The sequence below is a fragment of the Trichomycterus rosablanca genome, chromosome 25 (genome assembly GCF_030014385.1).
Source record: "Trichomycterus rosablanca isolate fTriRos1 chromosome 25, fTriRos1.hap1, whole genome shotgun sequence".
Lineage (NCBI taxonomy): Eukaryota > Metazoa > Chordata > Actinopteri > Siluriformes > Trichomycteridae > Trichomycterus > Trichomycterus rosablanca.
In genome coordinates this window covers 6,366,376-6,384,202 of record NC_086012.1, presented here as the reverse complement: position 1 = coordinate 6,384,202, position 17,827 = coordinate 6,366,376, and the positions used below count along the sequence as shown (strand labels likewise).

The 17,827-nt window shown below is 38.0% G+C and overlaps 1 protein-coding gene, 1 long non-coding RNA gene and 1 other non-coding gene across 3 annotated transcripts in view; 2 read left to right on the top strand and 1 right to left on the bottom strand.

The window, feature by feature from the left end:
• The first annotated feature begins 2,459 nt into the window (after positions 1-2,459).
• Positions 2,460-2,533, top strand: trnai-aau (transfer RNA isoleucine (anticodon AAU)). Its single transcript has one exon. It is a non-coding gene; the product is annotated as a tRNA-Ile (tRNA).
• Positions 2,534-4,435: 1,902 nt separating this feature from the next.
• On the top strand, positions 4,436-12,684 carry LOC134302289 (uncharacterized). Its single transcript, XR_010007513.1, has 3 exons — positions 4,436-4,523; positions 7,558-7,612; positions 12,594-12,684. It is a non-coding gene; the product is annotated as an uncharacterized LOC134302289 (long non-coding RNA).
• acsl3b (acyl-CoA synthetase long chain family member 3b) overlaps positions 10,104-17,827 on the bottom strand; it is a 29,160-nt gene continuing 21,436 nt past the window's right edge. Inside the window, exons 12-16 of the mRNA XM_062987339.1 lie at positions 15,680-15,754; positions 14,306-14,497; positions 12,912-13,026; positions 12,543-12,700; positions 10,104-10,913 (exon numbers count right to left, since the gene is read on the bottom strand). Coding sequence (XP_062843409.1) covers positions 10,756-10,913; positions 12,543-12,700; positions 12,912-13,026; positions 14,306-14,497; positions 15,680-15,754 — 698 coding nt within the window. The 3' untranslated portion in view covers positions 10,104-10,755. The remainder of the gene's footprint in view (positions 10,914-12,542; positions 12,701-12,911; positions 13,027-14,305; positions 14,498-15,679; positions 15,755-17,827) is intronic.

Below are 17,827 nucleotides of genomic sequence, written 5' to 3'. Positions count from 1 at the left end.
TTAGGCACTCCGCTTCGCGTCGTGCCAAAACGTCATCCCCGTGCTAAAATCACAGTAATGCACGGCCTCTCGTGGCTTATTGCTTTAATATACGCACACCTATGACCACCTCACATCATTGCATATTAATACGCCACTGAAAAGAAAAAGTACAAACTTGGGTGAACACTATTTTAACTCATGTGCTATACATGGAAATGTCCAGATTAATATAAACAATAATCCTAATCAGAAATAGTGTAATAGTGTTTGTGGAGGAATGTTTATTGTGAATGTTATGTTCGTCCTCGTGTTGCCTAGCAACTTTGTTAACGGACTACCTGCTTTATTAAACGTGTTTAGAAACTGTAGAGCAGGGGTGGGGAACCTCCGGCCCGCGGGCCGTATACGGCCCCCCGCTCAATCAAATGTGGCCCGCCATATATTTCCTACATGTTATTGTTTTTAATTTACTAATTTATTAATCATCATAATCATCTGTTCCGCATAATCCGTTTCAGTGTCGCGTAGCAACAAGGTAAACAAAGTCGCCCAGGCGTCTCTGTCTCCGCAATTAATGATGACGCGTATATCAAATTAACCAATGAGCTGCGACGACCGTGACTGTAGGTTCGTCCAGTTAGCTGCGTCCAGTTAGCTGCGTCTTCTTTTTTGTAGAAGTGAAAGGAAAACCAGTATGTTTAATTTGTGGAGAATCTCTCGCTGTTCTAAAGAAAAATAATATTGAAAGACATCATACCACCAAACACGCAAAGTATAGCACTCTGCAGGGATCGGAACGAGCGGAGAAAATAAAGGTGCTCAAACATAATTTGATTGCACAGCAAACTTCCTTCACACGACCCAGAAAGGAACTGGACAGTGTGACTGAGGTGAGTTATGTGGTGAGTTCACTACCGTCACATTGAAATGATGATAAGGTAAGTCTGAGATCAAATATAAGCACTACATGCCATCAGCATAATTTATAAAGCCTGTATTATTTGGCTGTGTGTTGCATCATTGTAGTATGTGGCCCGTGACCAGATATGTAATTATTAATCTGGCCCTCGGTGGATAAAAGGTTCCCCACCCCTGCTGTAGAGCTTCTCTCTTTAAACACCACTTAGAGCAGGGGTGGGCAATTACATTTTCCAAGGGGCCACATAAGAAACTGGGACTGTTGTGGAGGGCCGGACCAATAAGGTGAACTTAATTCTGCTCAATATTAATTTGATCTTTTTATTTACATTTTCAGCATTTAGCAGACGCATTTATCCAAAGCAATTTACAATACAGTGACAGTATACAGTCTGAGCAATTAAGGGTTAAGGGACTTGCTCAAGGGCCCAACAGCAGCAACCTGGCAGTGGTGGGGCTTGAACCAGCAACCTTCTGATTACTAGTCCAGTACCTTAACCACTAAGCTACAACTGTCCACTCTTTATGAAAAGCAGTGAATTGTACAGTTCTAATAAGCTGTTAATGTTTTGATGGTACATTTAGAAATTAGAAGTATGCAGAGTAAAAACATCAACATGATTTTACTATTTAAACAAACAAATGCAAAAACAAATGTGAACAAAATGTGCAGGTTTTTAAACTTTACACTATTTTGTTTTGAGTCTAATTACCTCATTTGTTTTTCAGTCCTTTGTTATTGTTTAATATTATGTTTAAAATCACAGAGCTGGTCCTGACTGCTTCAGTTCTGGACGTGTTAAACTTTATAAAACAGTCTTTGTTGCTTTTGCAGTTTAGTTAGTGAAGCTTCAGGTGTGACGCTCCGCATCGTTCATGTTCTTATGTTTCTGTGTAGTACAGCGATTTAGAGCCTAAATTCTGATCCTTAACCAGCGTTACACCTGACTTTAGTAAATAAACTATTCAGAAGTTCGTGTCTTGTTAAAAACTCCACCGTCAGTCACACTCAGTTCTGTTCGCATTACAGTGAAGCTGATACACACGCGCATACGCAAATCGAAACTTGCGGATATTTAAAGACACAGAGCTCCCGTCAAAATCAATCCTGTTATATTGCATGTTTGCATGTTTGATGTACATTTATTTACATCTAATTTTTAATTGCCACGAACCTCATGCGGGCCGGTTGGGGATGTCTCGCGGGCCGGATGTGGCCCGCGGGCCGTACAATGCCCAGGTCTGAATTAGAGGAATTGAGGAATTAGGAAAAACTAAGTGCTTTTTGACAGTGACCACAATGCCCCAAAGAGTTAGAAGGTAAGCTTTAAACGAGCTGTCTTCAGTTTGTACAAACGTTTATGTACATTCAAAAAAAGACGCTTTAATGTTAAACATTTAACACTGTTAATCATTTATACAGTTACTGCGACATTCTGATATCAAATGTACTGATGTATTTTAAATGCAAACTTCTTCTATTAAAATTTAATACACAATGTATATATTTAGCCTATATATAGCCTATGTATATATTTAACCTCCATCTGCTTTAGCGTGGCCGGTTAGCTCAGTTGGTTAGAGCGTGGTGCTAATAACGCCAAAGTCGCGGGTTCGATCCCCGTACGGGCCAGAACAGATTTTTCCCTTATATACACTTTATTTCATTTTATTGTATTTTCGAACGCCCACAAATATTGTTTATTTGTTTTATTAGAGTTTTAACGTCATGTTTTACACTTTGGTTACATTCATGACAGGAACGGTAGTTACTCATTACACAAGATTCATCAGTTCACAAGGTTATATCAAACACAGTCATGGACAATTTAGTGTCTCTAATTCACCTCACTTGCACGTCTTTAGACTGTGGGAGGAAACCGGAGCACCCGGAGTAAACCCACGCAGACACGAGGAGAACATGCAAACTGCAACAAGCACAGAAAGGACCTGGACCACCTCACCTGGGGATCGAACCCAGGACCTTCTTGCTACCACTTAGCCACCGTGCTGCCCCAAATGTGCTAGGCTACAACGTATCATAAATAACAGACATCCCGAGTCTCCCGCATATACATAGCGCCTCCCTGATGCCCGCAAGTCAGATAAAATCTCCCGGAGTCTAGAACGAGCGGCCAATAACGCGCACACACACACGCACACACGTGCACTCAGGCAACACAGACTTTATTTCCCGATCGCGTATTAAATCCGTTATCTGATATACAATCTAGCGCACTGTGTAGGGAACATAAATCAATTGTCTAATATACTGTCTAGTGCACTATGTAGGGAACATAAATCCGTTATCTGATATACAATTTAGTGCACTATGTAGGGAACATAATTAATTATGTAATACACTATCTAGTGCACTATGTAAGGAACACAAATCATCATCTAGTTATACTTTCTAGTGCACTATGTAGTGAACATGAATGCGTTATCTAATACACTATCTAGTGCACTATGTAGGGAACATAAATCCGTTATCTGATATACAATTTAGTGCACTATGTAGGGAACATAAATTCGTTACCTAATACGCTACCTAAAGCATTATTTTAGAAACATAAGTCTATTATCTAGTACACTATCTAGTTCCACTAAGTAAGGAACATAAATTCTTTTCTAATATTTACATTTACATTTACATTTTCAGCATTTAGCAGACGCTCTTATCCAGAGCTTCTATAGTGAACATTTCATTTCTCAAGTTTAGGAAAACAACAGTCAAAGAACACAAATCTGCTAAAACCTGTTAGAACCAAAGTGCCTTTTTTTTTTTTTTTTTTGAAATGGAAAAGAATGGAACAAAATGTTATTAAATAAATACAGTCAGCCTAAGTGTTTAGTAAAAAGGTGGGTTTTTAATCGTTTTTTAAAGACAGCAAGAGACTCAGATGTTCGGACAGACAGAGGAAGTTCATTCCACCACTTCGGCGCTAGAACAGAGAACAGCCTTGATGCTTGTCTTCCTTTAGTCCTGGATGGAGGCTCAAGTCGAGCGAGACTAGAGGCTCGGAGGTTGCGTGGTACAGAGCCGGGTTTGATTAGGGTTTTTTTTTATATACAATCTAGTGCACTATGCAGTACACATTAATGTGTTTGTGACGCGAACAGTTAGCAGCTCCTAAAAGTTAGCCTAAAACATATCCTTTGGTGTGTGCGAGAGGTTTTTTAGCTTTTATTTATTTTATTTTTTTGGGGGCTTGGGGGGGTCGAGGTCCGGGTCCGGGGGTACCTCCCTGAAATAAGTTTTTGCAACTTGGGATGTCTGAAATAAGCACATATAGCACATAGGTAGCTTATACAATTTTAGAAATGACTAATGACATTTGGATGGTAACCCCTACACTCTAGGGGTGTAAAACTGAAAATCCGGCGCGCCAGGTCGTTTGATGTGTCCCGCAGAGGGTTAAAAGACTTTTGTATGATTGTTGTGACACCTGGGTACACCTGCACCTTTAAGTGGCAACCGTGACATCGTAGTCATGGCAACTAACTTTGACCTTTGTTAAGTTTGAGCGGCAAAACAACGCAGTAGCGTCAGTAGCATCAGTAGCAAAAACAATAATAAATAGAAGTTAATTCTCTTGCTATTCAATACAGAAGCGTCGCCTGTAAGTAATAAACATTTATATTCTCAGTTGTTTGTAAATGTTTAGCGAGGATGTTACAGTGTTTCAGTTACGAATTTACCGTAATTCAGTAATTAAATACGGTTGTTAGCGTTACTATAGCAATTAGTATATTTACACACAATGCTAACTCGTTAGCACTATTTTACGTTTGGTTAAATTTCATATTGTACTAGATGTAACACTTATAACACTTACAGCTATGTGTGTGTACTGTATTAAGTTTTTAATTGTTTTATTGTTTGTATTTTGTAGTTTTACTCCATTCTGATACACAGTGTACAGTTGGGAAGCAAATAACACCGACCTAACTGCATTTTGGTCAGTTAGGTTTGGAGTTGTCTGTCTGTCTGTCTGTCTGTCTGTCTGTCTGTCTGTCTGTCTAGCTGAGAAAGGGGTTAAAACTCATAAAGAGGGCAGGACAATCGTTTTAAATACACTGTAAAATCCTACATAAACTGCATCTCCTACAATGCATGCTGGGATATTTACAAATAATCCCAAAATGTACAAGAAGAGAAAATTTAATGAAAGATGGAAAGTGAATACAAGTTTGTGCGTCTCTTGTGTCATGAGGCCGTGTCTGTGGTAAAGGAGTACAGTACAATATAAATGTAGATATACATACAGTGGCGTTTCTAGACCATGTGAGGTGGGTGGGGGGGCCAGAGGCTATGTTAGAGGGGCCAATTACTTTCTGCCCAAATGTGCATTGTGGGCATTAAGAGGTAACAGTCGATATTCAGTAGAATTCAACATTTTATTTATGCAGTTTTCAGTCTAAAAACCCCTTAAAACGGTCCGACTGGAAAATGTGGGTTGCAGCTTTGTCACCGTGTGTTCGCAGGAGTGAGGTGACTCACTCATTAGGGGGGCCAAGCTGGTTGTCACAGGGGCACCCCCCCAGAACCGCCACTGTATACATAATAAATATACAGAAAAAATTTGACATTTTGACACCAAACAGAATTTGCATACCACCAAGTTTCCACTGTTGGGTCCCTGAGCAAGGCCCTTAACCCTCAATTGCTCAAAAATCGTGTTCAGTCATAATTGGATAAAAGCATCTGCTAAATGCCGAAAATGTAAAAATGTAAACCGTACAAAACTTAAAAGGCAGACCGCAATCACAGCAGGATACGTTACAATCGGCCCTTTGAGGGCCACCATAATGCTCATGTGGCTCTCGGTGAAAATGAGTTTGACACCCCTGCCCTAGAGATACATCTTTAGTGTCTTCAGTATGTATTTTCTTTTAACATAGGAAGGTAAATATAATTCATATAAGCATAGATGAATTTAAAAATGTTATTCTGAAAAAAAAACTGAAGTACTGTAACGTATTACTGTAACTGTAACGCATTCACCATGTCTGACCTTTGTACTACATAATGAAACAGAGAAATGGATTTCTGCTCGTACGACACTTACAAACCTTTATTCTTGTACATAAACTTCAAGGCAAAATTCTAAATAAATAAAAGTACAAGATATCCGCATACAGTATTTTCATTCACACCAATAAGACCCCAAGAATAAAAGATTAAATACATTTAACATTGTACATGTTTACATTTCTAGCAGAGCGATTTGTTTCTGGAAAAAAATCTGATATTTACAACTTAAGCGTTATTAGGAGTGTATAATAATACCAGCCAAGCCTCATCTTTTAAGTTCAAGGTAGATATTAATTAAGACTTAAAATCCGTTGCACTGCCTGGATAAAATTACACTTCTTTACAGATTTCTACAAAGCACTATTTTATTTGTTTACAGTCTTGCAAAAAAGTACATACTGGATTAGATTTGATTTATACACTACCTTAATATTCTACCATTGCAGTTTGGGGTCTACACATGTGTTTGAAAAATTTGGAAAATAAAACAATTTAAAATAACCAAAACCCGAGTTTCAGATGCATTCTGTGGCCAACTAAAGTTCCAGAATTAGAACCTGAACAAGATTTCAAGAAGCATTCTTGGTTCAACATAATTCCAGTATCACAAATCTAGTTCACGAAGCATCCAGTGTTCAGCGTTTAATTTCAGATTGACGTTAGAGGCATTGTCTTGTACCAGATCGCAATTTGAGTTTTGAAAGAGATCCGTGAGACCGTCAACTAAAGTTCTGGAGTTGGAACAACTAGTTTTAAAAGGATGATCTGTATCCCTTAAGTTCTAAAGTGAGAAATTCTGAAGCATCATGTGTTCTACTAGTTCCAGAATTAGAACCTGAGTACTAAAAGCATAACATCCAGAGTATTATTAACATATTGTACATATATTTTACTAATAATATTGTGGATTTGTAGAATACATTGGGGATGATCTATTGCACTACATACTACAAGCGTGGTAATATATTGATCTGGGAATGACCGTTACAGAAAAAAAAGGGTTTGATTGTGAAATGGTCAGAAGCAGAAAACTAAACATTTCTGTGATCAGCTTGGAAACATGCATTGTAATCACTAAACCTCTATTGGAATGTCAATCTCTCTTTGTGTGAAGTAATTCTCAAAAATATAATAATCAAGACAACATCTGCTACAAGTCTAGTCCTGTCAAAAACTGTGCATTTCATGGTATATATTGAAAAAATACTTATGACTTATTGCACATTCGTTTGTATTCTTATCTACACGAACCATTAACTAGACCTATGAGAATAATCAATATAGAATGATATTTATAAATCAATAGGCTTTAGTACATCCATTAAAATGTCTCTAAGAAATGGACCTGCTCTATTATCCTCCTACGTAAACAATTATACAATATCTATTTGTACAGATTTAGAGCATTACCATAATTACATAACTTCCCCACCCATAACTGGAATTCCAACTCACAAAGAGGCGCATACACACTTTCGTTTCCAATAAATAATCAGTTCAGGATCGTACATACATAATACACTCACCCCTTTGTAAGGTGGAGTTAATGCTTAGCTGATAGCTGGTTGATCTGTTAATCTGAACACTTACAGCTTGTTTTTTTTTTCCTTTCCTAACAGTGCCAGCCAGCATGTGGCAGAACAGTTGACACCATCTCAAAAAGAACCCCGTCTGGTACGTTTTGCCTCAACTTTGTTTATTAGTCTGTAACAGGTTAATATTTGATCAGTGCTTTTACTAAAGTAATGACACGACCTAGAGCACATTGACACAACACTTTGATTGTGTCTGTACTGCATATATCTATCTACTTGTTATTGTAATGCTAGGAGATTCTGAATTCCACCTTAAAAAATCGCAGCTTCTGCAGAGCCTGTGTTATCCTGTATTAAGAAAGTGAAACATCTGTAGGCTAAACATAGAACATGGAGTTTTAAAAGAAGCTGTTCTGTTACACGACTAGACAAAAGCCACTTAGAAAATAATTTTGTATGTTTAGCTTTTAAATAGTGGTTGCTGTGAATTCACATTGACACTTTATAATGCTGCGTTCAGGGTACCTTAATTTTCCAGGCCTGGTAAGCTACACAAATAAAAATACCTGCATCAGTTTGTTAATTGATGGATTTTATAGAAAAACAACAAACACATTTGCCATAAGAAGTAAAATTGCCAGGTTCATTTTGTAGTTGTGTTCCAGATGTTTTTCCAAGCTTCACATCATCCATCATACTAATTCCCCCCTTAATTAAATCATTATTGCTGCTTTTCTATCCATACCTCAGTTCTCCTTAGTGCTGTCTTCCAAGTTTTGTGCTTTTATATTTTAGTTCAGTTGTGTTTAAAAAAACATGCATCTTAAATATGAGTTTTAATTCTCATTATATTGATTTTTCAGTTGGGTAAGGTGCATTTATGTAAAATGTTGGTATTACACCCCAGCCAAATAAAAAAACGACTATTTTAAGGCCGTGGTATATGTGCTGAGGAAGTACTACAGTGTTTTACATGGAGATTCTGTGGGCAAATAAAAGTCTACAATCCTGCTGTTGTGATATCACTATCATAAATTCCTCATACAGTTAGTAGCAGAAATTATCTACATGTGCTACCACAGTGGTCTCCAACCACTGATTGGTGTCGGTCCGTAGGCCGCACAAAAAGAATACGTCAGCAATTTTTATGGGTGTTGTTGTCTCCAATCACCCCTAGGTGGGAGCAGCGTCTCATTGCAGCGAAATAAGCTCAGTTGTGTGTAGTACAGTTCTATTGTAGCAACCTACCTCCCCTGGCAATCCGTAAAAATAATATCTTATATGAAACCGGTCCGTGGTGCAAATAAGGTTGGGGACCGCTGTGCTACCAGACAGTTTATTTTAAAATATCCAACGTAAATGCTAAGTTAGTTAACTACAATGTCAGGTAAACATTCATTATCAAGCTTGAGAAGATACAAACCAAGGCTTTAGACTTAAGGCACAAAGCCTAAAATGATCATAAATGTAAAATCAGGACAAGACACTAAGCTAATCTAAGCTATACAAATTTGCCCTCACAGTTAGCAATGTTGGCATCGTTTGCTAAAACAAACTGTACTATTTAAACTAATAAGACGACTCTAGCAAGAAAGTAGGTCTGTTTTTGGGTTGCTGTAGTACTAGGTAATTTTAAATCGTTCAAAAATGGTTGCCAGAACCAAGAACGTAGCACAATATACAATATATTACTATTATTATTGTCAGTCACCTTATCCCAGAGTAACGGTAAACAGCGAGTCTTTGTAACACTCTTTGGAATGAAGGTAAAGCAGGAGTGACAGAAGGAAAAAGTGAGGAGAAAAACTACCAAGGAGTCATTTAAGAAGTCAATAAAGAACACAAGTACATCGATCAGCCATAACATTAAAACCACCTCCTTGTTATTTGTTTATCAGCTCCACTTACCATATAGAAGCACTTTGTAGTTCTACAATTACTGACTGTAGTCCATCTGTTTCTCTACATACTTTTTTTTAGCCTGCTTTCACCCTGTTCTTCAATGGTCAGGACCCCCACAAGACCACTACAGAGCAGGTATTATTTAGGTGGTGGATCATTCTCAGCACCGCAGTGACACTGACATGTCAGTGGTGGTGGTGTGTTAGTGTGTGTTGTACTGGTATAAGTGGATAAGACACAGCAGCGCTGCTGAAGTTTTTAAACATCTAATTGTGACTGCTAGACTGAGAATAGTCCACCAATCAAAAATATCCAGCCAACAGCGCCGCGTGGACAGCGTCCTGTGACCACTGATGAAGGTCTAGAAGATGACCGACTCAAACAGCAGCAACAGATGAGCGATCGTCTCTGACTTTACATCTACAAGGTGGACCAGCTAGGTAGGAGTGTCTAACAGAGTGGACATTGAGTGGACACGGTATTTAAAAACTCCAGCAGCGCTGCTGTGTCTGATCCACTCATACCAGTACAACACACACTAACACACCACCACCATGTCAGTGTCACTGCAGTGCTGAGAATCATCCACCACCTAAATAATACCTGCTCTGTAGTGGTCCTGTGGGGGTCCTGACCATTGAAGAACAGGGTGAAAGGAGGTTTAAAAAGTATGTAGAGAAATAGATGGACTACAGTCAGTAATTGTAGAACTACAAAGTGTTTCTATATGGTAAGTTATGGCTGATCAGTGTATATATAATAATAACAGGCCTTCACATTGAAATTTTTCCAAGGCTTAACAGACACAACGTAAACAACATCAAAATAAAAGCAAAATTTAAACCAAACTTTAAACAATTATCCCTGCACAGACACCGCATCCCTGCTTCCAGACAAAACATACTCTCACAATTGTAAAAACTTTAGAATTTGAATTTACAGAACCAACTCCTATGTAAAAGAAAAAAATCACAAACAGTTCAAGTTATGGACTGCAAGCATATGTAGCGTTTATGACCTCTTGTAAAATTTAATCTTAAACGTTACACTTGGTAATAATTCCGCTTGCATCCAATCTGACATCCATAGTAAAAAAGTATGTTTCTTCCCAACATCCTGGTATCTACACCCTCTCTAATACAAATCTGTGTTCTCTAAACTGCTGGTCTGCTGGTCGATCCTTAGCTGGTGGTCTGTTCACCATCCCTATTTTTTCGGTTGGTCAAAATTCAAGTATTTCTATATATGATCAGCTGGCTCATTCGGATGATTAAAGAGTGCAGGCGGGGCAAATACTGTAGACGACGTGGTTGTGTTACAGTCCTAAATCCTATTTTTCACAACTGTTCTAAACGCTGCTACCGTCGACCCACGTATCGCTCACTTGCCACCATACATCCTCTCAATATCGGCCTGGTAGTGGATCTTGAGCTCCTTGCGTTTCAGCTTGAAGGCGTCCGTGACCAGACCCGTCTCTGGAGTCCAGGGTTCTGCGCTCAGTCGAATCTTCTTAGGAATTTCAAAACGCTCCAGCTTAGCTGAAAAAGGGGAAAATACAGTAGTTAAAATAAAAAAAAAAAAGCTTTAAATCAGTTAAAACAATGTTGCTATAAAATTCCCACTTGACTGCAAATGAATCAGTCACACCAATTAAAAAAAATATGGAATTTTCCAGGATAAATAGTTTCATTAAGTCATAAAGGGCATAAATGGCATCAGAGTTTGCAGGTTAAAGCTCACCGACAGGTAAACGAACCCTTAAATGGTTAAGCAGCCGTAAAAATAATCATAGGCAAGGCAAATGTATTTGTATAGCACCTTTCATACACAGTGGCAATTCAAAGTGCTTTACATAAAGAAAAAAATTAATTAAAAGCATTAAAACATTCCTGAGATCTAGAATCTCAGAAAGACTTCTTGCAAACATTTAGTTACAATTAAGAGAGCATGAAATTCAAACAAGAGAGATAAAAAATTAAGAACATGAAAAATTAAAAGAAAATATTGTAAAATATACCCTACAATTTGAGGAAATACAAAATTAAAACGAGAGAGATAAGCAATTAAAACATGAAAACTAAAAGAAAATATGGTATACCCTACAATTTAGAATGTATACTACTCTATAAAAAGAATTATTAAGAGCATGAAAAACTAAAAGAAATATGGTAAAATGAGGGTAGTTTGAGCTCAATCATAGGCACAAGAAAAAAGAAACGTTTTAAACTGGATTTAAAGATTTCTACATTTGAGGAACATCTAATATCTCCTGGCAGTCTGTTCCAGTTATATGCAGCCCAACAGCTAAATGCTGCTTCACCATGTTTAGTTTGGACTCTGGGCTCAACTAGCTGACCTGAGTCCATGGATCTAAGAGATCTACTAGGTTTATATTCTCTAAACATTTCTGAGATGTATTCTGGGCTGAACCCATTCATTGATTTATAGATCAGTAGCAGCACTTTAAATTCTATTCTGTAACTAATCGGAAGCCAGTGTAGAGATTTTAGAACTGGAGTGATGTGCTCAGTTCTCTTCGTCTTAGTTAAAACTCTAGCAGCAGCGTTCTGAATGAGCTGTAACTGTTTAATGGTCTTTTTGGGAAGTCCAGTTAAGAGACCATTACAATAGTCCACCCTACTGGAGATAAAAGCATGGATCAGCTTCTCTAGGTCTTGTTCAATCATAGAATAAAATAAGAACCTCCATGACCCAATGGGAATGCACATAAAGTAAGATAAACAGCTTTATAAAGCCGGCATGATACATTATAGAATTTTAAGAAACTTAATTTTAGTCCAATTTATATCCAATTATCCGATCGTAATTCAACTCTACTGCTACAGACCTTTGCGTGAGGTTGGTTCATTAGGTGTCGCGCACTGATCTCCATTATCCCCTGTCTCATTATGCAGGCGGCATTGATCAGGTCATCATTGCAGCAGTTATGAAGAAACTCTGTTCAGCCATTGTCCCACCCTTTATAGACTGTCTGTGAGGGTGCCCGACTGGCTGATAGCAGAACTCGAGAGCTCAGCACTGATGGGATAGCGTATTTTAATTTATGCGCCACCCGAGTGTCCCTCTGATTAAACAGTTCTGCTTAGTCAAATTTCAGTAAAGACATTTGCCACGTTCCAAGCTGAATAGAAGTTAAACAATCTTACCAGACACGGCAGCTTCAGTGATTATGCGCAGCACCTCTTTCTCCATTTCAGGGTGGTTACAGATCTCCTCCCAGGGCCCTCGCACCTGCTTCTGTTCCGCCAAGGCCAGCAGCTGCTTCTGATTCGGCACCACAAAGCTAATCACGTACGTCTCATCACTGTAGGAGGGATGGAAAGGAAGTTTATGCACACCTAGCCTTACCCTATACAGAATGACATTTTGTTTTTAGAATATTATGTATAATAAATGAACTGAGTGACAATTTTTCCCCACTGTCGCAACTTTTTTGAATTTGGGGTAGCAAAACTAAGTGGCTGAATGCTCGTTTCTCTTCAGTATGTTTTAGTAAACACATGATTAGAGCTTACCTGTTGGCGTATGCACATATATTGTCGATGAAGGGACAGTTTTTTAGTACAGCTTCCACCTTCCCCAAAGAGACATACTCCCCTGCCTGCAGCTTCACCAGGTCCTTTTTACGATCTAGACACAAATAAATAACAAAATAATGACGTGTAAAATGTATAGCTACGGGGGTGGGAAGTATCAAATAACAGGTGCTTAGTTACTGTATTTGGTTTCACCATGGTTGTAACACAACTTGAACACTTGAATCTTTGGGAGGCGTTTATATAGGGTAGTTGTAGAAGTTAAGATACTGGACTAGTAATCTAAAGGTCGCTGGTTTTGGCCCCACCACTGCTAGGTTGCCACTGTTGGGCACCTTAACCTACAATTGCTTAGACAATACACTGTCAAAGTTCCCAGTGCTGTACTTATGTCGTAACCAAACATTAGGTCATACAGACTAGCAGTATCATGCTTTTAAAATACTGCATCATTTACTTTGTGTTTCATTTTCTCGTTTATTTATTATTGCTCGATTTGGTTTGGCTCATCACATAAATGTGGATGAATATTAATACTTCTGAGTAAAGAATGCCATAAACCACCTCCTTGTTTTTACACACGCTTACCATATAGAAGCACTTTGTAGTTCTACAATTACTGCCTGTAGTCCATCTGTTTCTCTACATACTTTTTTACCCTGCTTTCACCCTGTTCTTCAATGGTCAGGACCCCCACCACACAGCAGGTATTATTTAGGTGGTGGATCATTCTCAGCACTGCAGTGACACTGACATGGTGGTGGTGTGTTAGTGTGTGTTGTGCTGGTATGAGTGGATCAGACACAGCAGCGCTGCTGGAGTTTTTAAATACCGTGTCCACTCTATTAGACACTCTTAGCTAGTTGGTCCACCTTGTAGATGTGAAGTCAGAGACGATCGCTCATCTATTGCTGCTGTTTGAGTCGGTCATCTTCTAGACCTTCATCAGTGGTCACATGATGTTGGCTGGATATTTTTGGTTGGTGGACTACTGTCAGCCCAGCAGTGACAGTGAGGTGTTTAAAAACTCCACTCATACCAGCACAACACACACTAACACACCACCACCATGTCAGTGTCACTGCAGTGCTGAGAATGATCCACCACCTAAATAATACCTGCTCTGTAGTGGTCCTGTGGGGGTCCTGACCATTGAAGAACAGCATGAAAGGGGGCTAACAAAGCATGCAGAGTAACAAATGGACTACAGTCAGTTATTGTAGAACTACAAAGTGCTTCTATATGGTAAGAACAACTGATAAAATAGACAGTGAGTATAGAAACAAGGAGGTGGTTGTAATGTTATGGCTGATTAGTGTATGTGATATGTATAGCCTCATTAAGCTCTATGTTCAGAGTTTGTGTTTTCTTACCAATAATCTTAAGGGAGCCGTCTGGGTGAAACTCGCCAATGTCGCCCGTGCAGAACCAGCGCTGTCCGTTTTTGTCCTCAAAGAAGTCGTCCTTGTTTTTCGACTGGTTTTTATAGTAACCCATGGTAACGTTTGGCCCGCCAATCAAAATCTCTCCTCTGGGATTAGACTTGTCTGTACTGTAGTACCCACCTATGGCAAAAAAAAAGCATGTATGTGCATGTTTTAAATATATGTAAACCTTTTTAAAGCATTTAAATCATTTAAAATAGACTGGTATTAAAACAGTCTATGTTAATGTCAACTTGATGCCTGTAAAGCCAACAGCATAATTCAGTGCCATTGCCATTTGATGCCAGCACTTTGCATTTGCTAGCAATGCATTTTCATTTTCAGCAGGTGATTTCCATAAGCATGCAGTTATCCACTGTGTCATCAGTCTAATCAAATTCAATGTGCTGTTTTCGACTCGTTAGTTGGACAGAAAATTGATTCTCATCTCATTGAGAATTGAGAATCATACCAGGTCCTAATTTAAGTGTTTAGGTCACATTTAGGCAGGATTATACCCTACTAAACAGTATGTCAGTGTACCGATGGTATAGGCACTATTTTGGCATACTACTGAGTAGCGATGTAACGATGCACCACAATACAGTTAATAACCGATTAAAAAATTCCACGATTCAAATAGATTTGACATGTCAAATAAATCGATATTCACTTTAAACAGCAGAGGGCGCTGGTGCTATACACCTCGCCTGGTTGATGTCACTGGCGCTATACGCCTGGTTGCCAAATTCTGGGTTTTTCAGCCAAATTGGGCTTAAATCAAAATTGTTTCGCATAGTTTGTACCTACCTCAGAAATAAAAGGGAATTCATTATTTAGATAAATAAAAAATAAAATAAAACTGTATTTGTGCTTATCTTTTAAGAGAAATTAATAAAAGGAAACTTTGTCATTTGTCTTCAATTTCCGTGAAAAAAATCATATCATGATCCTAGTATCGTGAATTGCATCGCATCATTGGTAGAGTGTATCGTTACATCCCTACTATTAAGTGTGGAATATGTAGCTCGTAACATATACTCAGCAACCTCAAGTGTCTGGTTAAGGAAACCTGTACAAGCGATTAAAACAAAGAACATATCATCTCAACATGTATTTAAGATTCTTGTAAGTAGCGTCATGTACTAGCCTGGTCGTGTGCTAGCCTGTGGCCAACAAGGCTGTCGTGCCAGCCGCAAGAATTGCTGGAGCGCATAGAGAAATTAGATTTATTTGGGGTAAAAAAAGTGTTTCTTTTTCCCCCTGAACATGCCACTCTTGCATGGCTGCCAGAACTTATTTAAGTTTAAGAGTGGCACTTACCTTCCTCCCAGTCCTTAAGCATTATCTCAGAACACACCAGAGGAGCTCCAACACGGCCCGTACTGTAGTCGAAAACTACACACACACCAAACGAAGTAAACAATTATCAAGTTGAAACGTTAATGCCTAATTAAATGTACAGAGAGGAAATAAGGCCTGTTAGTGCTTATATTACATATAGTGAGCTGCCTACTAAGACATCATACTTATAAGGTAGATTATTTACACGCACTACTTAGACAGTGATTATGCCGATTACTTCACCTCAGTTTTTGCCTACTAAGCTAACAGTTAGCCTCATGCCATTTACACAGTTAAATAAAAGTTAATTGTCACTGACAAGCCCAAATTTGCAAATAAACCACTTGTACACCTACAAATTAAAAATTAATAAGGAATTATTTACACTTGAAAAGAACTCAATTTGTTGCTTTGCATTTGTTCTTAAAATGCTGCCCACTGAGGTGCCTCAATTCTAAGCGATAATCTGACTGAATGACGAGGGAGCGTCCGATGCTTTCCAGCATATTTGAAATCTTTTGTGAGAAGCATCTGTATGGAAGTAAATCTGTCTCATCAGATTTTGAATTTAAAAGCCTTTGAATTTTGATTACTGAACTTTAAGCCTTTGAATTTTGATTACTGAACTTTTTTGCCTCAGAATTCAACCCACACATTTTACAATAACTCATTTTCACTTTCATTTTTTGATGTTAACAAATTCAAAATCAAAAATTCAAGTTTATAAAATTCAAATAATATATATTCAGGTTGCTCAAATTCGATAGGTCAAATTCAGATCACAAAATTCAGATTAAAAAATTCAGACTAAACATCCGGGACACGCAGGATGAGCAATCGATTCCAGAGCCGTAGAGAGAACAGAGTAGCGACACTCCCATAGAGAACCGCTGTGACGGGGGCGGGACATTTCTCTGCACAGCTCCGGGTGGAGCTCTGTTCATTTCCACTACTGAGCAGCATTTTCAGCTGTATGTTGCTTTGTTTTAAAGAAATAATGAATTTGATGTCATTAATATACTTAATACTGTTATTGTTTAGCATTTGCTCAGCACTAAATGTTACATGTTTATCTTATTTAATAGGTATAACTGAATTTAGCTCAGTCAGTTAAGCTTAATTAATGCCACACGAGTCTTTTCACCTAAAATGAGGTGATTAATCAAGAGTCTTGTTACAGAAATGATAATAAAACATTAGAACCATAATAAATCATGCTACTTTTACTTTCACACTTAAGTACATTTGAAGGTAAATACTTTAGTACTTTTACTCAGTGAAGTGGAGGTAAAGAGTATTTTACTTTTACTACTACTTTTACTGGAGTAATATTTTACCTTGGATATCTCTACTTTAACTCAACTACATGGTTTGTGTACCTTGTCCACCACTTACATTAGACAAAATGAACTTGTGCATATTATTATGAATTAATTCATGTATTACATGTAGGAATGAATTATTAATCACTCATGAAATAAGAGATGAATGAAGCTATTTCATGTACCTGCACAATAATGTTAAAGGTACGGGAGTGTGTTTATGAATCTGTTCATTCAGTGCAGGTAAACATTATGAATCCAGCCACATGGCTCAGTGTTTAACCAAAATGATGATTATTATTATTATTATGAATCCTCAGGAAAGTGAAGGGAGATTATAGTTTATGCAAAAAAAAAGAAAGAAAAAAAGCTCTTTAATCTCTGTACTGTATATTGTTTATACTACTTAATGATATGGCATTATTTAATGTATGCTAATATAATGTACTGTGTGTTAACAAGAACGATCTATTCATTATAAGTCATTATAAACATCAATCTTTCACTTCATATACCAAATGCAGTAAATGTAAAGGCAGTTGAAAATACCCAGAAATTGTACAAATGTTTATTATTTAGTGTTTAATACTTCATTCACTGCTGCTTGTCCCATCCCAGCTAGCCTTGTAATTGTGGCCCACTTCCGGCGCAGCTGGGCCGGAATAGCCCCCAAAACACTGCGATACCATTTATTTCCCGTTTTCTTCTCCTTTCACATCCTCATAGATAAAATAATACATTTATTCTACAGATTAACTACAGATTAACTACAGATTAACTACAGATTGTGCAGCAGAAAGTATTT